The sequence below is a fragment of the Plectropomus leopardus genome, chromosome 17 (genome assembly GCF_026936395.1).
Source record: "Plectropomus leopardus strain MGB_pleo_1.0 chromosome 17, ASM2693639v1, whole genome shotgun sequence".
Classification (NCBI taxonomy): Eukaryota; Metazoa; Chordata; class Actinopteri; order Perciformes; family Serranidae; genus Plectropomus; species Plectropomus leopardus.
Window position 1 is genome coordinate 32,697,418 of NC_142192.1, and position 21,466 is coordinate 32,718,883.

The 21,466-nt window shown below is 48.5% G+C and overlaps 1 protein-coding gene and 1 long non-coding RNA gene across 2 annotated transcripts in view; one reads left to right on the top strand and one right to left on the bottom strand.

The window, feature by feature from the left end:
* The window catches only part of LOC121958217 (venom phosphodiesterase CdcPDE), a 51,243-nt gene extending 39,121 nt beyond the window's left edge, over positions 1 to 12,122 (top strand). The window contains exons 23-26 of the mRNA XM_042507086.2: positions 8,298 to 8,375; positions 9,116 to 9,248; positions 9,636 to 9,792; positions 11,350 to 12,122. Of these exons, the coding sequence (XP_042363020.1) occupies positions 8,298 to 8,375; positions 9,116 to 9,248; positions 9,636 to 9,792; positions 11,350 to 11,523 (542 nt within the window). The 3' untranslated portion in view covers positions 11,524 to 12,122. The remainder of the gene's footprint in view (positions 1 to 8,297; positions 8,376 to 9,115; positions 9,249 to 9,635; positions 9,793 to 11,349) is intronic.
* LOC148186731 (uncharacterized) overlaps positions 1 to 21,466 on the bottom strand; it is a 42,831-nt gene that overhangs the window by 11,455 nt on the left and 9,910 nt on the right. The gene's annotated exons all lie outside the window — the stretch shown is intronic.

Genomic DNA, 21,466 nt, shown 5'->3' on the forward strand with positions numbered 1-21,466 from the left:
CAATACATGTCCACATAAGTACCTTAAACATAAGTTTCTTTCAAATCTATCTCAAAATGGCACCAAAGTTGCCCAAAAACTGGTATAAAAAAAACAGACTATTAATCAGAAATTGTTTGTCCAATCATTACAAAACTTGCAGGTTGACATCTTCTCCTGAACCAATTCAAACAACATTTTCTGTGGATCATTACTTGACCACGCTTATTAAAATTTAACAAAATATATTTGATATCTCATTGTTGTAAACATATTGACCTTCAAACATTCAAAGGGTTTTGGCTCAGCATATAAACAGACCTAACTCCACTATTGTCGGGCCAGTCATCACAAACCCTGCAGGATAAGCCCACATGAGGACCTTAAACATACCCTAAAAGTTTCATTCAATTGTACCACTAGAGGGGCTACAAATGCAAAAAAATGTGCATGCCACAACACAAATCAAAGTATAAATCAGAAATTGTTTGTCCAGTCATTACAAAACTCACAGGATATGCTTTAAAACAATGTTTTAAACATGTGTTTCAAATTATTTTAAGATTGCTTAATAGAGACCGCCACCAGTTTCAAACAAGCGCACTGATCTGCAAAATTTGGCCATAAATCTATGGCAGTTTATCACAACATCACCAAACTTGGTCACACAATTGACCAAGTCAGTGTTGCCAAATAAAGTCAATGTTTCTTGGAGTGTTATCGCCAGAGGAGAAGTCGCACAACATCACTCAGTGGAAATGCAGCCATCTTACAATCCTGTTTCATCATCATTTCAAAAATATGGCTTTAGTTTTGTGCAGACCGGTAATGGGCCTTGTGTTTGGGCCCTGATGCCTGACTCAGAGGTAGGCAGATCAAAAAAAGAGAACACTGCCAAAAAAGGGGCTCATGCAGGCAACACACAGGCTGGAAAGATTCTGTGCAAACACTGTGCATAAGAGGATTATGGTTGTGGGAACAGGTGCACTGGGATGATTGAGAGTTGTGAATGGTGGGAAAGGATTTTCAGGGGGAGCAGAGAGTGACCGGATCTGAAATGAGTGAGAATTGATATGAGTCAGAGAAGGCGGATCAAAAAGGGAAAGTGACTGACTCTGAGCTCTGATTCTTTGATTAAACTGAAGCAAGTCAGTGTTTTTCTTCTCCAGAATCAAGCTGGAAATCTCTTCTCCGTGTCTCTCCCTCTCATCTTAGCAGCTCACATCAACATTGCGGGGGTGTGGCTGTTGATATGGCCTGACCGAAATACTGAAAATTACCCCCCCCCCCACTGAGCTCCGCAGGAACTCTGTCTCACCCCCTTTTCACTTGTGATGCCGGAAGTGAAATGTGTGTTTCTCCAGAACTGAGACGGCTTTGGTTTAGTTTTACTAGTCCTCAGTCTCTCCTTAACATTGAAGTGCAGCAGGTCACAATGACTGAAAACAACATAATTCGCCCTTTAAATAAAAAACAATCGGGACAACAAATAGACTCCAACACATATAAAGATGTATTTTATCAGATAGAAGAGAGCTGACTGGTTTGCTCTGTGGGCTTTTAATGTAAATCCTCTGCGTTTTTCATGAGTGCCTGGATTTCCCTTTTGCCTTGTCATATTTTATAGGATGTTTATCCCATACAGTCATTGAAAAAATAAAAAACATTTTTTAAAAAAAACACGATTTTCAGCAGCTTTTAGCTTCTTGTTTTTAATAAAATTATGATACTTGCAAAAAAGTTCATTGATAGTTGTTGAGGGAAATGAAGCTTGAAATGGTGAGAATGCGTGTATTTTAGTGAAGCTTATAGCAGAGTTTCGGGAGCAGGACCACACCTCTACCGCACCTCAACCGCGCCTCTTCCGGCTTAAATACCCTCCTAACCCGATCTCCCCCTTTCGTTCTCGTTATTCTGCACGAGCGCGTACCGACACACCACGTAGCGTTTCGCTCTCAGTCGGCTGCGGTTCGCTCACTCGCCCCTATTATGGATCCTGTCCCTCTGTCCCCATCGGATGATAACCTTCGGTCGAAGCCGTGACGATGGCCCTCACCGTCTCCATCTGGCCGTGCAGGCGTCCTCAGGGTCCGACGCCGACAACTTCTCTGCCGCATCCGTGCCGGAGACGCCGACTTCGGCAGCGCAACCGGCCGCCGGCCCCTCGGTTGCCTCCATGGTCCATGTTCCACCCGGCTCCTCTCTGCTCACCATCCAGATGTACGGCTCGGCCGATGGTTCCTCTGCATCTCCTGGTCCGCCACCCTCAGCGGAAAGACGAGGACGCGGTCGCCCCCGTGCAGCCCTGCGCCGCTGCGGTTCTCCTACTCCATCGCAGCGGAGGATGGTGACGGCCTCCCGCCGTTGTCTCGACTCTGCCGGCTCGGCGGCCCGATGTCGAGCGACGAGCGCTGGAGCGCCGTGTGGAGCGCGGTGTCACCACGCTCCAGCGAGGTCTCCCGATTGCCAGCCGCCTTCTTTGCAGACCGGGGAATAACGTTTCGCAGAACTGACAACAAGCTTATTGACATCCTGACATCCGAGCGCTGCTCTGTCAACATCGGCGCTCTTCCGGGTGACGTCATCGCGGCGGCTCCCGTCGTGCGCCATGACGTCAGCACCTCTGTTAAAGGGCCGGTTCGTCTTCAACCACTTCCGGCGGCCGTGCTGAATAGGAAGCGGGGACATGCTGCCACGGGCGTCTCGAGTCAAGTCTAGTCAAGTCAATTTTATTCGTTGAGCCCATTATCACAAAACATGGTTCGCCTCAGTGGGCTGTGCAGTTTACAACATCCCTCAGCCCTTAGACCCTCACATCACCCAAGGAAAAACTCCCAAAAAAAAAAAAACAAAAAAAAAAGTCGCTTTGCCTCGGTCCCACTGGCTGCGGAGGTCAGGTTTGCCTGAGGCGTCTGATGTGTCGTGGCGCCCTCCCACTCCCGCCAGCTCACCTGACCTGGGATTCTCGACGCTGTGTTGCCTTGACTGTTCTCCCTCCTCAATTTGAGCAGCCCACTCATGTTGGACCGCCTGGCACCAGGATGCCAGCGCCACTTCCTGCTCTTCCTGGCCATCCACAGCAGATCTGTCCCCTTGGGGCACCTGGCACCGGGCTGCCGGTGCCCTCTACTGCTCAACCTCAGCAATTGCGGCATTTGTTTCTTGATGGAATTTCTGGCACCAGGGTATCGGTGCCCTCGGCCGCGTATGCTCGACAATCGCACCACTTCGCTCTCGCTGGGGCACCCTGCACCGGGATGCTGTTGTCGCCAGTCGTACACCCACAGCTTCCTGGTCTGTTGGGTTGTCGGCGCCCCCAGCCGTGCAATCCCAGCCACTGCACCAGTTCGCTCTCGCTGGGGCATCTGGCACCGGGTTGTCAGTGCCCCTCACCGTGCATCCGCACGACCCGCAGCAGCCGGCCTTGGTTGAGACTCCCGCCTACGCCTCCCAACCCGTGTGGGCTGGGGTTGTTGGCACTGGGCTGCCACAGAATTTTCCCTCTCATCCTGTGCACCATGTCGTTTCGTCCACGGTTCTGGTCTCCTTTCCGATCATTTTTCGTCGCGGCGGCCTTTGCCTACTTTCACCCTGGCCACGGCCGATCCTCCCTTCCGCCCTCCTGGCGCTTTCGTCTCTTGTCCATCTCCGGTTCCCTCCGATCTTCGTACCCAGATTCTTGACTGCACCACGTCTCCGGCGGCCATTTCTCCTAGGTCCCGTCGGCCACGGTGGTCAGGTTTGCCCGGGGTCACTCCCACCAGCTCGCATCACCCTGCAACCTCGGCACCAGGATGCCCGCACCCTCGACCGCTCTCCCACCTCCATTTGAGTGGCCCACTCGTGTTTGGCTCATCTGGCACCGTGATGCTGGCCCTGTAGTAGAGGGCACTGGCACCGGGCCGCCAGTGCCCTCTACTGCTTAACATCGATGCCTGCAGCGGTTCGCTTTGCTGGGGATTCCGGCATTGGGATGCCATTGCCCCCAGCCGTACATGCTCGGCAGCCGCACCACTTCGCTCTCGCTGGGGCATCTGGCACCGGGGTGCCGCTGCCCCCAGTTGTACGTTCACAGTGACTTCGACAGTTCGCTCTCGTTGGAGCTTCTGGCACCAGATGCCATGCCCCGGCCGTCAGACGACCTCACCTGCTGCGCGCTGCTTTCTCTCTTCTTGAGGCATCTGGTACCGGGCTACCAGTGCCCTCTACTGCTTGACATCGACGCCTGCAGCAGTTCACTTTTGCTGGGAAGTCTGGCTTTGGGATGCCATGGCCCCCGGCTGTGCACGCTCGGCAACCACACCACTTCGCTCTCACTGGGGCATCTGGCACCGGGGTGCCGCTGCCCCCAGTCGTACATCCACAGTGACTTTGACGGTTCGCTCTTGTTGGAGCTCCTGGCACCGAGGGGCCGTGCCCCTGGCCGTCCGACCTCGCCTACTGCACCTTTTCTCTCTTCTTGAGGCATCTGGCACCGGGCTGCCGGTGCAGCGGTTCGCTTTTGCTGGGGAGTCTGGCATTGGGATACCATTGCCCCCAGCTGTGCACGCTCGGCAACCAAACCACTTCACTCTCGCTGGGGCATCTGGCACCGGGGTGCCGCTGCCCCCAGTTGATGTTCACAGTGACTTCGACAGTTCGCTCTTGTTGGAGCTTCTGGCACCGAGAGGCCGTGCCCCCGGCCGTATGACCTCGCCTTCTGCGCCGTTTGTTTCTTCTTGAGGCATCTGGCACCAGGCTGCCAGTGCCCTCTACTGCTTAACATTGACGCCTGCAGCGGTTCGCTTTTGCTTGGGAGTCTGGCTTTGGGATGCCATTGCCCCCAGCTGTGCACGCCTGGCAACCAATCCACTTCGCTCTCACTGGGGCTTCTGGCACCGGGGTGCCGCTGCCCCCAGTTGTACGTTCACAGTGACTTTGACAGTTCGCTCTCGTTGGAGCTTCTGGCACCGAGATGCCGCGTCCCTGGCCGTACGACCTCGCTCACTGCACCGTTTCCCTCTTCTTGAGGCATCTGGCACCAGGCTGCCAGTGCCCTCCATTGCTTAACATTGATGCCTGCAGCGGTTCGCTTTTGCTGGGGAGTCTGGCATTGGGATACTATTGCCCCCGGCTGTGCACGCTCGGCAACCAAACCACTTCACTCTCGCTGGGGCATCTGGCACCGGGGTGCCGCTGCCCCCAGTCGTACGTTCACAGTGACTTCGACAGTTCGCTCTCGTTGGAGCTTCTGGCACCGAGATGCTGTGCCCCTGGCCGTATGACCTCTCCTACTGCGCCGTTTCACTCTTCTTGAGGCATCTGGCACCTGACTGCCGGTGCCCTCTACTGCTTAACATCGACGCCTGCAGCGGTTCGCTTTTGCTGGGGAGTCTGGCATTGGGATGCCATCGCCCCCGGCCGTGCACGCCTGGCAACCGTACCACTTAACTCTCGCTGGGGCATCTGGCACCGGGGTGCTGCTGCCCCCAGTTCTACGTCCAGTGACTTCGACAGTTCGCTCTCCTTGGGGCATCTGGCGCCGAGATGTCGGGGGGCCCCAGACGTACGACATCGGCTACTGCAACGGTTCACTCTCCTTGGGGCTTTTGGCACCGGGCTGCCAGTGCCCTCTACTGCTTACCCTCGAAGCCTGCATCCGCATTGTTCCCCGGGGGGCACTTCCTTTCTCATCCGTTGCCTGTCGCTTCTTCTGTCCCGTCGCTCATGGCCTCCGTCTCTCTCGTTGCGCCCAGCCGCGCCGAGCTCTGGTTCTGGCTCCGTCTGCTCGGCGATTGGAACGATTCTCCTTCTTTATGACGATCACCTGTCTCATCCTCAGGACATCAACTTTTTCGATGACGCGGCTCCGTCTGCCGGTTTTGGGGGTTTTTTACGATGAAAGTTGGTTCGTAGGCAAATGGCCCCAAGAGTTGGAAGGAGACTGCCAGGTCACTTTATCTGCTCTCTTTGAGATCTACCCCGTCATCGTCGCCACCACGTTATGGGGCCGTGAATGGAGTCGCCTATCTGTCCTCATCTACTCAGACAATCTCGCAGTAGTTTGACATCATAAATAAAGAAGTTCAGAAGCTTGGCTCCTCATGTAGACGCACACCCGACTCCGGTTCCTCCATATTCGACCTTGTCTTTCAACATCTAAACCCAGCTTTCATGCCCCTGATCTAGAATCTCAGAACACCATCATCAATAGCCCGTCCCCATGCAACTCTCTCTCCATACCGGTCGGCTTGGAATTGTTTCCACAACTTTCACGACATGCATAACATCACTTTTCCTTCATTTGATCTCATCACCTTAACCTGCTTCATCACCCACGGCCATTCTGTCTTGGGAAATTAAAACCCAGACAATCAAAGTCTACCTCAGCGGCATTTCGTTCATCTCTAAACTCCTAACCGGTAGTCATGGCCAGCTCATGGTCATCCCCAGATCACCTCACTACTCAGAGGCCTCTCACGCTAAGAACCAGCCCAAAATCCTCATAGACTCCCATTAACCACGGATCTGCTGTCACGCTGTATCCACACCATCCGCTCCAGATATAGCATACCTCACGTCAACCAAACTCAAGAGGCAATGTTCATTCTCGCCTTCTTCCGTTTCCTCAGATGCTCAGAATTCACTGCTTCGACCCTTCGATACGATCCACGTCGGCACGCCTGCCTCTCAGACCTTTTTTCTCTAACGACACCATAGTTATTTTTAAAAAGAACCAAAACCAACTAATCTAGCCAACCCACTCCCGTCTTCTACTTTAACATTCAATCAGTTCTAAACGCCTTCCTTATTCTCTCCAATTTTTTACATTTCCGGACATCACAAAGCAAATCCCAAGATGACCCTCTGTTTGCATCTGAATCCGGCCAAGTGGTTACCGGCTTCTGGTTCCACTAACACTTCCGTCAGGTCCCGTCATTGTCAGGCATCTCTCCCATGAATTACTCCGGACATTCTTTCAGAATCGGAGCTGCCACCTCGGCTTCCCGCAGCGGTATACAGGAACACTTTATTCAGATCATGGGCAGATGGTCCTCCCAAGCTTATCACCGTTACGTCCGTTCCGACCTAAGAGATCTCAAATCGGCTTTTTCCTCTCTCATATAATGCACGCTTTTGGGGGTCTGTCGTGCCCGGGAGCCACGGCGGATTCCCACCGAAGCTTCCCCACACCGCACTCAACCATCCATTCCAATAATCCAACATCAATGTTTATACCAAATCTACATTCACATCAATAAATTGTTAAAATTAATTCTGATTGATGTGTGGTCCTTGCTAGTGAAGCGGCTGTTTGTCAGTTAATTTGTTTATCCAAGAAACACAGAAACAAAGAAATCAGTTTTAAAAAAACAAAAAAACATTTTGCTGACCCAGGTGCATGCTGGTCCTATCTTCCAACCTGTCTTTCTAACCATGAGTGCCCCATATTTCCCAGTTCACTACAACACAAAAAACAAAATACTTATCAGGTGGAAACGTGAACTTGAAATCTCAAGAACACCTTGAGGGAATTTCCTCAAATTCATCACACAAGTCTTATTTTACGAGTTGGTTTTACTTAAAAACATCTAGGAAACCAATTTACTTAAAAAATGTAAAAAGATACAACTGATAATTCTGTAATTTTTACTTAATTTCGTGAAGTTGTTGCAACTTAAAAATGACAAGTGTAATTAAATCAGTCTTTTTAAGTCTTAGCAAATTAAGTAAGCCAAATTTACTGAGCTATATATCTGTATTCTCCAGGTTGCTCCTAACTTCATCATTGGCACTGACATTCAGTCAGGCTAACTTGGTTTTCTGAAATTCCTGAAACTTAGAAAGAACAAGATAATTTCACTTGTCATTTTTAAGTTGCACCAACATCAGAAAATTAAGTAAATACAGCAAAACTTCACGAGTAAGATTTATTCACTTTCCTTTTTTAAGGCAATTGGTTTCCAAGATCCATTTAAGTAAAATTTTAAAGTGGGATTCAAGGATGAACTGGTTAGGGTTTGGTGGTCAAAGGTCTCTGCGTCTTTGCATCCATCTCACTTACGTAAAAACAATGTCTCAAGAACGCTCTGAGGGATACTGGACTGATTTCGTGCCCGATGCGATGATGCAGCAGTGTTTGGTTTCTTAGAAACTGATGTTGAAGTTTAACTGAGCACAACTGCAAAATATTTTCATGCAGATTTAGCCGGAAAACAAAAACCTGCCTTAAATTATCAGTTTAAAAGTTCTGCATATTATTCAAGTTCAGTGATGTTCTTCCTTTTATCATGTTGCCCAAAACTTATTTTATGTTTTTGTGGGGTTTTTTTTTTCAGATCTGAACACGACAGCGGAGCAGCAGTACGACGCTCTGACAATGAGCAATGTGGTGCCGATGTACCCCGAGTTTAAGAGTAAGTGACTGTCACAATCACAGCTGTTTATGTACGCGTCACGTACATATAATCAAACAGGGCTGAGAAAAGTCTGCTGTAACCGATTAGTTTGAAGCCACCTAAAAAAAATCAAGACCAGTTTAACCCTTTAATACCTGGATTGACCTCTGTTTTTATTGTGCTGCATTCAAATGCCTTTTACTAACATTTTAACCTCTGAAACTTGAGAAAACTAATTTCATTTCTTCAGACACACAAGGAAAAAACACATTATAACTTGGCATTAAAATATCAGTTTTTTGGAAACTGCAAAAAAATATTACAAAACAAAACAAAAAAGAAGTTGAAGTATAAGGTGCCTAGGAAATTATCTGAAAATGAGCAGGAGACTCTTAGATATGATCAGAAAACAGGGAAAGAGATTAATTAATAATTAATGAATTACAATTAAAGAAAAAAATAGTGCTTTCTTGGTATCATTTTCTTGTTGTTTTTTTTTTTTTTTTTGCTTTGTTTGTTTGTTTTTTGTTTTGTTTTTTTTTACCAAATTTGTTTCTTATTTTTGGGTTATGTTTCTGAAAAGTCAAGCTAATTTGTTTAGGTTGTTAAGTGTACGCTTTATGTAGAATACTATCAACATTTTCCCTCGCTGTCAACTCCTATCAGAATAGTTTGACTTTTTCTAATATCATGTAAACATCCTGACTGGAGAAACTTCCCTGCACAACTTCCCCTTGACTTCTTCTCTCCTCTTGCAGAGATCTGGGATTACTTCCACAGCACACTGTTAAAGAAATACGCCTCAGTTTACAACGGCGTTAACGTGGTGACGGGCCCTGCCTTCGATTTCAACTACGACGGTCGATACGACACTCCAGAGCAGCTCCAAGAGTGAGTTTCAGCCATGATGAATGACGGTATAATCATCACCACATTACAGCTTCCTTTTTTTAAAATAAACAATCTATTTTTTGTTTCACCATTAATATAAAAACACACAGAGACAAAGCAGGAAATGGCTTATTATTATTATTATTATTTTTTTTATTATGAATATTATAAATAATAATAATAATGATAATAATAACATTTTCTGTGACCTCAATATCTAGTATTCTTATCTCCTGTCATAATTTTTATAGCAAATTTCATGCCAAGTCATTGTCTCCATTGTTTATGAAAGAATTAAATTTGTGTTTTGCTCCCACGAATGGGAGCCATTGAATCAAGCTGTGTTGGGTTTCGATGAATGAGACTGTGTTTTCTTGTTAACTCCAGGTTTGTGTCTGGCACCAACATCTCCATCCCCACACATTACTTTGCCGTGATGACTAGCTGCAGAGACTCGGCCCTGCCTGTGAGCACCTGTGTTGGCGAGCTGCGCACCGTTTCCTTCTTGCTGCCTCACAGACCAGTCAACTTGGAAAGCTGCAAAGTAAGAAACCACAGAGTCCCTTTTAAAATCATGTTTTACTGCCAAATGTGTGTCTTTATACTCACGGCCCTCCTCTTCCCACCACTGTTTACTGTTCCAGATGGATAAACTGAAACTCTTTGTATGACTTATGAACTCCCTCCTGCTGGCAGCCCATCATGCTCCTGAACAAAGCGTCCTCTATTCCTATTTTTTTTAAATTCTCTATTCCTGTGTGTAACAGTGATGATTTTTCCTCTTACTGACCCACGAGGAATAATGAAAGTCATGAAAAGGGAGGCACCACTTTTGTCTTGTTCCCTTTTTCACAGGTTTGAGTTAAAGATCTAAAGCCTGGTATACACCTTGGCAGCGCAATGAGATACGGTACGGTACGGTACGGTACGGTACAGTACGGTATGGTACGGTATGGTATGGTACAGTACGGTACGGTATGGTACAGTACGGTACGGTATGATACGATACGATTTTTATTTATTTTATTTAACCTTTATTTATACAGGTAATCTCATTGGGGTCTCAATCTCAAAAGAGACCTGTTTTAAACAACAGAGATACGATACAGTTCAATGAGATATGATGACATATGATATGATATGATATGATATGATATGATATGATATGATGATAATGCCTTCTATGTCGCACAGTGAGAGAGGTTCAAGGGTGGCCGTGTGATCAAAGACAGACAGGAATAAATTTCTGACAGTGTCAGAAATTTGGGATCAGAATCTCACTGTGTGATTTCTGTTACAACTCATGTCTACTATCCAACCAATGGAAATGCAGCATGAAATGACAAACTGATGAGCGCTACACTGATAAATGCCAGTAGATGCTGATAACTACTTAGAGCTCTCGTCATAAAACTGACGTGCCAAGTTGTCCTCTTTTCTCCAGCCACGACCACATCTGCATTCTCCTACTCCTCTTTTCACTTTTTTCAACACACATAAATGCCACAGTGGTTCGCTTCTGTGTTGTGTGATCGAGCTACAAAGAGAACCTCTCACTTACAGAGATTAGAACAAATTTATGGCCAGAATTATTTATCAAATGAGGTCATAAAAAGTATTCAGCCTCAGAGAGCCTCATCTGTCTACGCTGCTGTGTGTAATCACACATGAATGGAGCCCTTGTTAAAGCAGAGACAAAAAAGGGTTTCAATTGCAGTTTTGCCAAATGTAGCTTTTTAAATTGCCTGAAATACCACCACATGTGAGCGTCAAAAACTTTTTTCTGATAAATGGGATTCGCAGTTTCAGTTTTTGCAATTTGAGGGTTGATGGAAACCCGTCTAGAGAGTCGACATTTCATGGAATTATCCTTGTGGGGCCGTGACTGTTGATAATGAAGGTTTCTGATAATTTAATCTTCATTCAGATGTTTAATCCAAAAAACAGCTGATGAGGAGACATTAGAATTCAATTATCAATAAATCCCAACCAAGGTGAGCACCAACAGTTACAAAGACGGTTCATTTTCGAGAACCACAAGTAACAGAAAGAAGAAACGTAGCCATAACAACTTCTGTCACTTTCTATTTTACTTTGACAGAGTTCACAAGCCGAGTCTCACTGGGTTGAGGATCTCATGTGGTTCCATCAGTCACGAGTCCGAGACGTGGAGTGGATCACAGGATTGGATTTTTACCAGGACAGCAATCGACCAATCCCAGAGCTGCTGAAGGTGAAGACCCGCCCCACAGCTGCCATTCACAGAAAACAATAAAGTCGCTCTTTTCTACCCCAAAAAAATCACTAAGATCAATATTCAGTATCTGGTAAAGTATTGAGGAAGTAGTCTTAAATTGTGTTATCAGATTGTTAGCGCTGGACTAAAGAGTGTTTATTTATTTACTTTTTAATTTAAAACTGTATTATTTAATCCATTATTGTGAAGTTTATCTCAGTGATTTTTTTGTAATCTGTATTTAAGGGATTATTTTATGCAAAATCCAAAATCTGTGTTGACTTTTTTGGACTTTTAGAGCCTACTATTAAATTTTAGACCATTTTGTCTGTTTATTTAGATTTAAAGGAAACATTGTCTGGTAAATTCAAGAAATGTTGCTGCTGAATTCTTTCAGATGTATTTTTGTAGCTATGTAATATAGTAAAATAGGTGAGTAAAATATCACTCACCTGCAGCAGAAGTTTCACTGTGAATGAAAATGCAAAACAATCAGTCATTGCTGATTATGGAAAAATAAATAATGACACAATTTTATTAAAAAAAGATGTGACATGTTTCCATTAGTAAGCCTGAGAGCATCGCCAATTGATTTTTTGGGGGGCATTTTTTTTTCCTAATAAAAAGGAAAAAAAGTATTTGTATCTAAATTACTCAAGCCATTTTACAATGAAATTGTGAAGAAAAGTTTTGTCTTAATTGTATTCCTTTATGCTGAACTGAGAATCCAAAATAGGTGAATGTACTTCATAAACTGAAGTAAAAGGGGACTGCAAAAAAATGGTTTGCTAGTTTTCAAAATCATGGAGAACAAAAAAAAGCAATCTGCAACTTGCAGTTCTGTTCAGTGGTTTTTAATGTGACAATCACTCTGACTGTGAGAATCTCTGCAAGCATTTATCAGCACCAGACCTCTCACATCATAATGTTTTGGAGAAATTAGACTTAAGGTATGTGTGAATATTTTACACATTGAAATCTTTTTTTTTATTTTTCTGATGTTACAAGTTTCAGTGCAAAAATGAAAAAAGTGCCAGTGAAATATGTTGCAGTCGGTCCATATTGAAGGCATACCCAAAACTTTAACTTGCCAGATTTGCACATTGTCACGATTCCTGCTCCTCTCCCCCTCCTCAGTACTTTTCCATTCACTCTTCCTCTGCTCACTCTACCTGCGGGCCACGCCCACTCTGCCTGCTCTACTCACCTCCAGCTGCATCTCATCAGTAATCAACCCAGTATATAAGCCTGCCACACACACACTCTCATTGCCAGATTGTTCTACGCATTATGCAAGACTCTCCAGCATTCTCCTGCCAGATCTCCGAAAGCCGACCCTGCCTGTCCCCGACCTGCTCTCTTCGCCTGATCCCCGGTAAACCTACCTGCCTCCTGTCCTCGACCACGAGCTCTGTTTTGGCGTCTCTGATCTGCTTTGCTGGTAAAGACCTCTCCGCCTGGCCCCGACGATCCTCCTGGTCCATCCCCATCGGTACCGCTGCATCATCGGACTGCTTACTCGGCTTCGGAACCTCCGCCTGTCCCCGACCACGCTTCCGCCTTCTCCTCGACGGTAACTCCACACGTGCTGTCGAGCTGTTGGGCTACGGGGTTTCCTCCACATCCACGCCGAGTGACGTCAGCTTCGGCTCGTTGCTTCGATCTCCCTCCAGAGACTGTGTTGCGGGTTCCGACCCGAAGAACGAACTGTATGCTGACTTACCTCATCCTGCTTCGTGTCTGAATTGTGTTGGTCTGAATAAAAGTTATTACCAACTAATCCTGGTTACGGTTGTACTGCATCTGGGTCCTCACCACACCCGTTACAGTACAATCTGGCCAAACATGGACCCAGCAGACAACACCGCTCTCCAGTCCCGTCTTGCCCGCGTCGAGGGAATGCTGCAACAGCACGAAGCACAGCTCACCTCGAATGCAACGAAGCTTCGCCAATCAGCTTCGGCGTTGAGCGCGGCGCTAACGCAGTTAGCCACCCAAGTGCAGCAGATGGCTTCCTCGCTGACTCAGCACGCTCCGCCAACACCAGCCCCAGCTTCACCTGTTTTGCCACAGACATTCAGCCCGGCATCCGAACCTCGGGTGGGGGCTCCTGAACGATACGCCGGGGATCCAGAGGGTTGTAACCCGTTCCTGACGAACTGTTCGATTCTGTTTGCCCTGCAGCCACACACCTTCGCCACGGAGGGAGCCAGAGTCGCTTTCACCATTAACCACCTCACCGGCAGAGCTCGCCAGGGGAACGGCGGAATGGGAGAGAGGCACGCCAGCTTGTTCCTCCTTCCAGTCCTTCGCGGAGGAACTACGAAAGGTTTTCGGACCAGTACCAGCAGGACCTGACGCCACTGGGGGTCTTCTGAGCCAGAGACAGGGGAACCGAACGGTCGCTGATTTCGCCATCGACTTCAGAACCCGGGCTCGACTGAGTGAGTGGAACATGGCGGCTCAATGCGACGCCTTCCTCAACGGGCTAGCTCCGTACATTAAGGACGAGCTGGTTTCGTTCGACCTCCCCAACTCATTGGATGGCTTGATCGAACTGACCACGAGGCTAGACAGGCGGATTCAAGCCAGAAGGAGAGAGCAACGTTTGGAGGGGGCTGAACACCGTCCCTCCGTTCATCATCATGGGCCACCTGCTAACCCCGGTCTCCATTCTGAACCCACCTCAGGAGCCGAACCCATGCAGGTGGGCCGCACCGGTTTGTCACCAGAGGAACGGGAGAGACGACGTCGCGGGAACCTCTGCCTCTACTGTGGCCAGGCCGGCCATTTTGTTTCACGGTGTCCAGTAAAAGGGAGGGCTCAGCGGTAGATGGGGGCATCCTGCTGAGCCGATCATTGAACTCTGCCCCCTATCAACGGCCCCTGTTCCATGTCCAGCTTCTGTTGGGTGAGGGGTCCCACACTCTCGCCTCCTTCATAGACTCTGGAGCTGATGTTAAACTCATTGATGAGGAACTCGCTCGGCAGCTGGAGATCGAGCTGGACCCTCTGCCCCGTCCTGTTCCGGCCAGCGCACTAGACGGCCACCTCCTGGGAAGGGTCACCCACCAGACCACGCCCATCTCCATGCTCCTGCTAGGCACACACCTGGAGACCATCCGTTTTCATGTGCTGAGGTCTCCTAATCTTCCCCTGATCCTTGGGTACCCCTGGCTGCGTCGGCATAACCCCCACATCGACTGGTCTACGGGGTCCATTTTGGGGTGGAGTCCTTCGTGCCATCAGGTCTGCCTTCAACAGACGGTCACGCCAGTGCCAGCTCCCTGTTCCAGTTCCTGCTCCTCGCCAGATCTCTCTATGGTACCCCCAGAGTATCATGACTTCCAAGAGGTCTTCAGCAAGATGAGGGCCACGTCACTGCCTCCACATCGTCCCTACGACTGTGCCATTGACCTCCTTCCTGGCTCTGTTCCCCCCAAGGGACGTCTGTATTCCCTGTCGGCACCGGAAAGAGAGGCCATGGACACTTACATTAAGGAGGCCTTGGCATCTGGCATCATCCGTCCCTCCTCCTCTCCCGCTGGCGCAGGGTTCTTCTTCGTAGGCAAGAAAGATGGCTCCCTACGACCCTGTATTGATTACCGGGGTCTCAACGACATCACCGTAAAGAACCGTTACCCTCTCCCTCTCATCGCCTCGGCGTTCGAGCTCCTACAAGGGTCCACTATCTACACCAAGTTGGATCTACGAAACGCCTACCACCTGGTTCGGATCCGTGAGGGGGACGAGTGGAAGACGGCCTTCAACACACCAACAGGACATTATGAATACCTGGTGATGCCGTTTGGGTTAACCAATGCCCCGGCCGTTTTCCAGGCTCTGATCAATGACGTGCTCAGGGACCTGCTCAACAAATTCGTGTTCGTGTACTTGGACGACATCCTGATCTTCTCCCGCACGAAGCAAGAGCACGTTCACCACGTCCAGACCGTCCTGCAACGCCTGCTGAGCAACTCCCTCTTTGTGAAGGCCGAGAAGTGTGAGTTTCACGCCACGTCAGTTTCCTTCCTGGGCTACATCATAAGCCATAACCATATGGAGATGGACCCGGCTAAGGTCTCTGCAGTCACCTCTTGGCCTGTTCCTGATTCCCGCAAGCAGCTTCAACGTTTCCTGGGTTTCGCCAACTTCTACAGGCGGTTCATCCGGGGCTACAGTGCTGTGGCGGCTCCTCTCACGGCCCTCACCTCCTGCAACATCCCCTTCCGTTGGTCTCCGGCCGCGGAGGGAGCGTTCCGTACACTCAAGGAACGCTTCAGCTCGGCTCCCATCCTCCTGATTCCGGACCCTGACCGTCAATTCGTGGTGGAGGTGGACGCTTCCGATGTGGGTGTGGGGGCCGTTCTCTCTCAACGATCTGCCAAGGACCAGAAGCTCCATCCCTGTGCTTTCTTCTCTCGTCGTTTGTCCCCTGCTGAGAAGAACTACGATATTGGTAACCGTGAGCTGCTGGCAGTTAAGTTGGCCTTAGAGGAGTGGAGACACTGGCTGGAGGGAACCAAGGTCCCCTTCCTCGTCTGGACTGATCACAAGAACCTCGAGTACATCCGCTCTGCAAAAAGACTGAACTCCCGTCAAGCCCGGTGGGCTCTGTTTTTCGCCAGATTCACCTTCACCCTGTCATACCGACCTGGTTCCCGAAACATCAAGCCTGACGCCCTGTCCCGTCAGTTTCTGGTTGGAGAGGGGGACTCCTCCAACTCGGACAGTATTATTCCTGCTTCCTGTCTCCTGGCCGCCCTCACCTGGGCCATCGAGGAGCGGGTCAAAGCGGCAGTGGAGGACCAGCCGGGGCCCAGTTCCTGTCCGCCAGGTCGGCTCTTCGTTCCACAAGACCTGAGGTCCGAGGTTCTGCAGTGGGCACACAGTTCCCGGCTCACCTGTCACCCAGGCATTGCCCGTACCAAGGAGGTGGTGCAACGACGGTTCTGGTGGGCCACCATGGACGAGGACATCTCGGGCTTCGTCAACGCCTGCCCAGTCTGCAGCCAGAATAAGGCTCCCCGGAGGGCTCCTGCTGGTCACCTTCAGCCCCTGCCTGTGCCTCATCGTCCCTGGTCCCACATCTCCGTGGACTTTGTAACCGGTCTGCCGCTGTCGGGAGGCAACACCACTATCCTGACAGTGGTAGACCGGTTTAGTAAGATGGCTCACTTCGTGCCTCTGCCTAAACTTCCATCTGCTAAAGAGACTGCTGAGTTGTTCCTGGAACACGTGTTTCGTCTCCATGGTCTCCCTACTGATGTGGTTTCGGACCGGGGTCCCCAGTTCACCTCCTCATTCTGGAGAGAATTCTGCCGCCTCCTGGGTGCCTCGGTCAGCCTGTCCTCCGGTTACCACCCTCAGTCTAACGGCCAGACTGAACGTAAGAATCAGCAGATGGAAACAGCACTCCGCTGTATGGCATCCAGACATCCCGCTTCCTGGTCTTCGCATCTAATGTGGGTAGAATACGCTCATAACACCCTCACCAGCTCTGCAACCGGCATGTCCCCATTCCAATGTGCGTATGGGTTCCAACCTCCCTTGTTTCCCGACCAAGAGAGGGAGACCGCCTTCCCTTCTGTGGAGGCCTTCATCCGTCGCTGCCGCCAGGGTTGGACCCGGGCCCGATCTGCTCTACTGGGGTCCGCAGAACGTTACGCCACGGCCGCTAATCGGCGCCGTTCCCGGGCTCCAGCCTACCAAGTGGGGCAGAAGGTTTGGCTGTCGACACGGGATCTCCCCCTGAAGGAGGATTCCAAGAAGTTGGCTCCCAAGTTCATCGGTCCGTTCCCCATCGACAAGGTGATCAACCCAGTGGCGGTCCGATTGAGATTACCCGGTCCATGAGGGTCCATGCCACCTTTCATGTCTCCCGAATCAAGCCGTTCCGGAGAGCCCTCTGCAACCTCCGTCCCGACCTCCTCCTCCTCCCGCATCATAGATGGGACCCCTGCCTATACTGATACGCCGCCTGCTGCGCTCTCGCCGTCGTGGTAGGGGCCTTCAGTACCTCGTCGATTGGGAGGGGTACGGTCCGGAGGAGCGATCGTGGGTTCCGGCACGCCAGATCCTGGATGACAACCTGGTGGAGGAGTTCCATCGGCAACATCCCGACCAGCCCTCCGGATCCGCCTCGGCACGTGGGGGTCCCGGTTCTGCTTCCCGTCCTGCTCCTGTGTCCGCACCGCCCGGGGATGACGACGTGGGTTCTGCCTCGGACTCCGGTGATGTCGACGGGGGGAGTGTGTCTGGGGTCTCGGAGGAGTTCTGACCTCCTCCGGGCCCCGCCGCCCGCCCTGCCCGGTGGTTGGTGGTGGGACGTCGTGGGCCGTCCCTTGGGGGGGGGGTTCTGTCACGATTCCTGCTCCCCTCCCCCTCCTCAGTCCTTTTCCATTCACTCTTCCTCTGCTCACTCTACCTGCGGGCCACGCCCACTCTGCCTGCTCTACTCACCTCCAGCTGCATCTCATCAGTAATCAACCCAGTATATAAGCCTGCCACACACACACTCTCATTGCCAGATTGTTCTACGCATTATGCAAGACTCTCCAGCATTCTCCTGCCAGATCTCCGAAAGCCGACCCTGCCTGTCCCCGACCTGCTCTCTTCGCCTGATCCCCGGTAAACCTACCTGCCTCCTGTCCTCGACCACGAGCTCTGTTTTGGCGTCTCTGATCTGCTTCGCTGGTAAAGACCTCTCCGCCTGGCCCCGACGATCCTCCTGGTCCATCCCCATCGGTACCGCTGCATCATCGGACTGCTTACTCGGCTTCGGAACCTCCGCCTGTCCCCGACCACGCTTCCGCCTTCTCCTCGACGGTAACTCCACACGTGCTGTCGAGCTGTTGGGCTACGGGGTTTCCTCCACATCCACGCCGAGTGACGTCAGCTTCGGCTCGTTGCTTCGATCTCCCTCCAGAGACTGTGTTGCGGGTTCCGACCCGAAGAACGAACTGTATGCTGACTTACCTCATCCTGCTTCGTGTCTGAATTGTGTTGGTCTGAATAAAAGTTATTACCAACTAATCCTGGTTACGGTTGTACTGCATCTGGGTCCTCACCACACCCGTTACACACATCATAAAAATGCACAAACTAGTGTGTTCTTTTAAGAATCCGAACCGCTCTTAAGGACACGCGTCCAGGGAGACATTTATTGCACAGACTTCAAACTTGCTTTCGTCCCTTAATTTGGATGCAAATTAAAGCAGACAGATTGTGCAACATAAAGAACTACAACTCTTTAACCAGAATACACTTGAACTTTTTTTGCCAGTATTATTATGTGATGTTTGGGATCTGCAGCCTTTTGTGTTCCCCATGAGTCAGGATGTGTATTTAAAAGTTTATCATTTGTTTAGTGTGCACATGTTGTTTTGGTTATTTTAACTTCCGGTGATTGTATTTCGAACAGGGCTGGTTCCACATTGCCCATTCTCTCACTGGTGTGTCAGCATACCGTCATATATCCCATTTCCACCAAAATCAGGTGTTTATTAACACAGGAAAACACTAAAAATAGTCCTTTCATATTGCCAGTAGGCTAGAGCTGTGTACACGGCACAGATGACTGAGAACTTGGCAAAACTGCAGCTGAGCCGAGTTCAGCCAGCCACCATCCCCTCCCTGATGACAAAGCCAGATCATACACTACATCAACTTAGACACACTGACAATACGAAACATAAAAGTGTAACACATTCGAGGTTTGCCTGAGCCTAACCTGCCAACGTTTTCCTCTGCATGGTGACTGGGCTGTTATCACAGTACTGAGGTCTAGGTGTTTTTGGATATTTACAGCTCTGTGTCAGGGTCTTGCCCATGGCTGATTTATTTCCTTATATATACATAAACAGGACAGTGTAGGTGGTCTGCTGGTACCAGAGGCGCTCCATAGCAACGCTGTTAATTTTAAACACAAGTGGATTCCAGTGACAGCCTGAGGAAGATAAAACCTCTCTGGGAAAACAGCCAGCATGAGGTATTCAGGGAAGAAAGAGGATTTTCCACTGAAATAGACCTTCAGATTGCACAAACTTAAGCTTAACTTAAATGTGTGTTCATAAATACGGTTGTTAACATATTTAGAATTTATTTTAGAAAATGTGAATAAATTAGTTGGAACAAATTATGGGTAACAAAATATGTAACAAAGAATGGGTTATCTTTTTAAAAATGTGGTCATAGTCATGGTAATTAAGTATTTCATTGTCATGCTATACTTTTATACAAAATCGAGTTTTTCACATAATTTAAGTGTCATGTACTTCATTACTGGTAAGAATGAATTGGTCCAACAATTCGTTTCACATTTTAAAGGAATATCAAAATGTTATATACTTAATTACCATATTTATGAAAACAGTTGATTACAGAGACATTTTTTTTTGGCTATTCTAGGTCACATGATGCAATGGCTGTATGCCTCTTCCAGCTGCAGTAAGTGACGTTTCACATATAGAGACTATAGCTTTTGTATCCAACTCGTGTCCGTACTTCGACTTTTAAAGGAGAAATATCAAGTAATGTGTGTATGTAACAGTTATGGTAAAAAGAAGACAGAAAGGTAAATATTTACAACAACGTTACATGGAATTACAACATTGAGGAAAAATAAAATAGAATAAATGAACATTTTTAAAAAGACACAAATATCAATATTGCACAAAGGCTGCAGGTGATGTAAATATAGCACCGTAATGGGATTTCCACAGCACAGGCCCATTCAGTAAAAGGCTGTGTGACGTTCGATGAAAGGCTTTCACACAGGATGCAACTGTGTTTTCTCTCTCCAAGCTCTGAATAAAGACAGGAGATAATGATCAGGAGTTTACATAGTGACAGGAAACCACCAGGGCCATCAGGAGACCACGGGCCTTTTACACGCCAGTTTGACTCGTCATCGCAGAAACAGCGCAGGTGTAACAAATAACACTAACGATGGCTCCGTCCTGCTTTAACTGTTTCAGTAGCTGCATTTCCATAACAGATTTGCACAAAACTTAAGCAATATTTTTCAAAATTTTGATAAAATCCAATTGTGAGATGACTGCGGTGCCACTTAGCGATGTTATATGACTTCTCGTCTCGCGATAACATTCTAGTAACCATGGCGATGGATGTCCAAAACATTGGCAGGTTTATCTCTATTGCAGCCACTCTATAAGGTCAATCTAATTTCTTTGTCTGGTATCAGAGTGATGAAGATCTCGGTCTCTTCCTCCGTCCACACATACCGAGTCATATTTTGTAGAATGTCATGTGACTTTGTTGTACTTTTTCTTCTTCTTTGGGTTTATTGACGGTTGGCATCCATGAAGTTGTATTACCACCCTGTGTTACGCATCATATGAGCTACAAAAGCCCAAAGTGTTTCCATTGCAGTTTTGGGACATATTGCTTTTTCAAATCGCCTGAAATACCACCTCATGCAAATGAAAACTTTTTTGTGATAAAAGGGAGTTTTTTCAAACTGACGTGGATCCGTGTACACGTGGATCGTTCTCACAGTGTTATCATATGAATGCAGTTTTTTTATATGCAAAGGGAGACTTTTCCGTTTTTTAGGGGCCGTTCACATCTAAACGTGGCCTAAGATGACATTTGTTACGTCTCCGCACCAACATTACCCACGGCCAAAGGCATGATATTTTCAGGATGTCTGTACGTCTTTTTTAACACAATATCTCAAGAACACCTTGAGGGAATTTCACCAAATTTGGCACAAACGTCTCAGGGACTCAACGATGAACTGATTACATTTTGGTGGTCAAAGGTCAAGGTCATGTTGACGAACTTGAGGGAATTTCTTTAAATTTGGCACAAACATTCACTTCGAGTCAAGGACAAACGGGTTAGATTTTGGTGGTCAGAGGTCATTCTGATCTTGCATCAGTCTCTTTCTCGTGATATCTCACGGACACCTTGAGGGAGTTTTTTTCTAATTTTGCACAAACGTCCAGATGGACTCTAC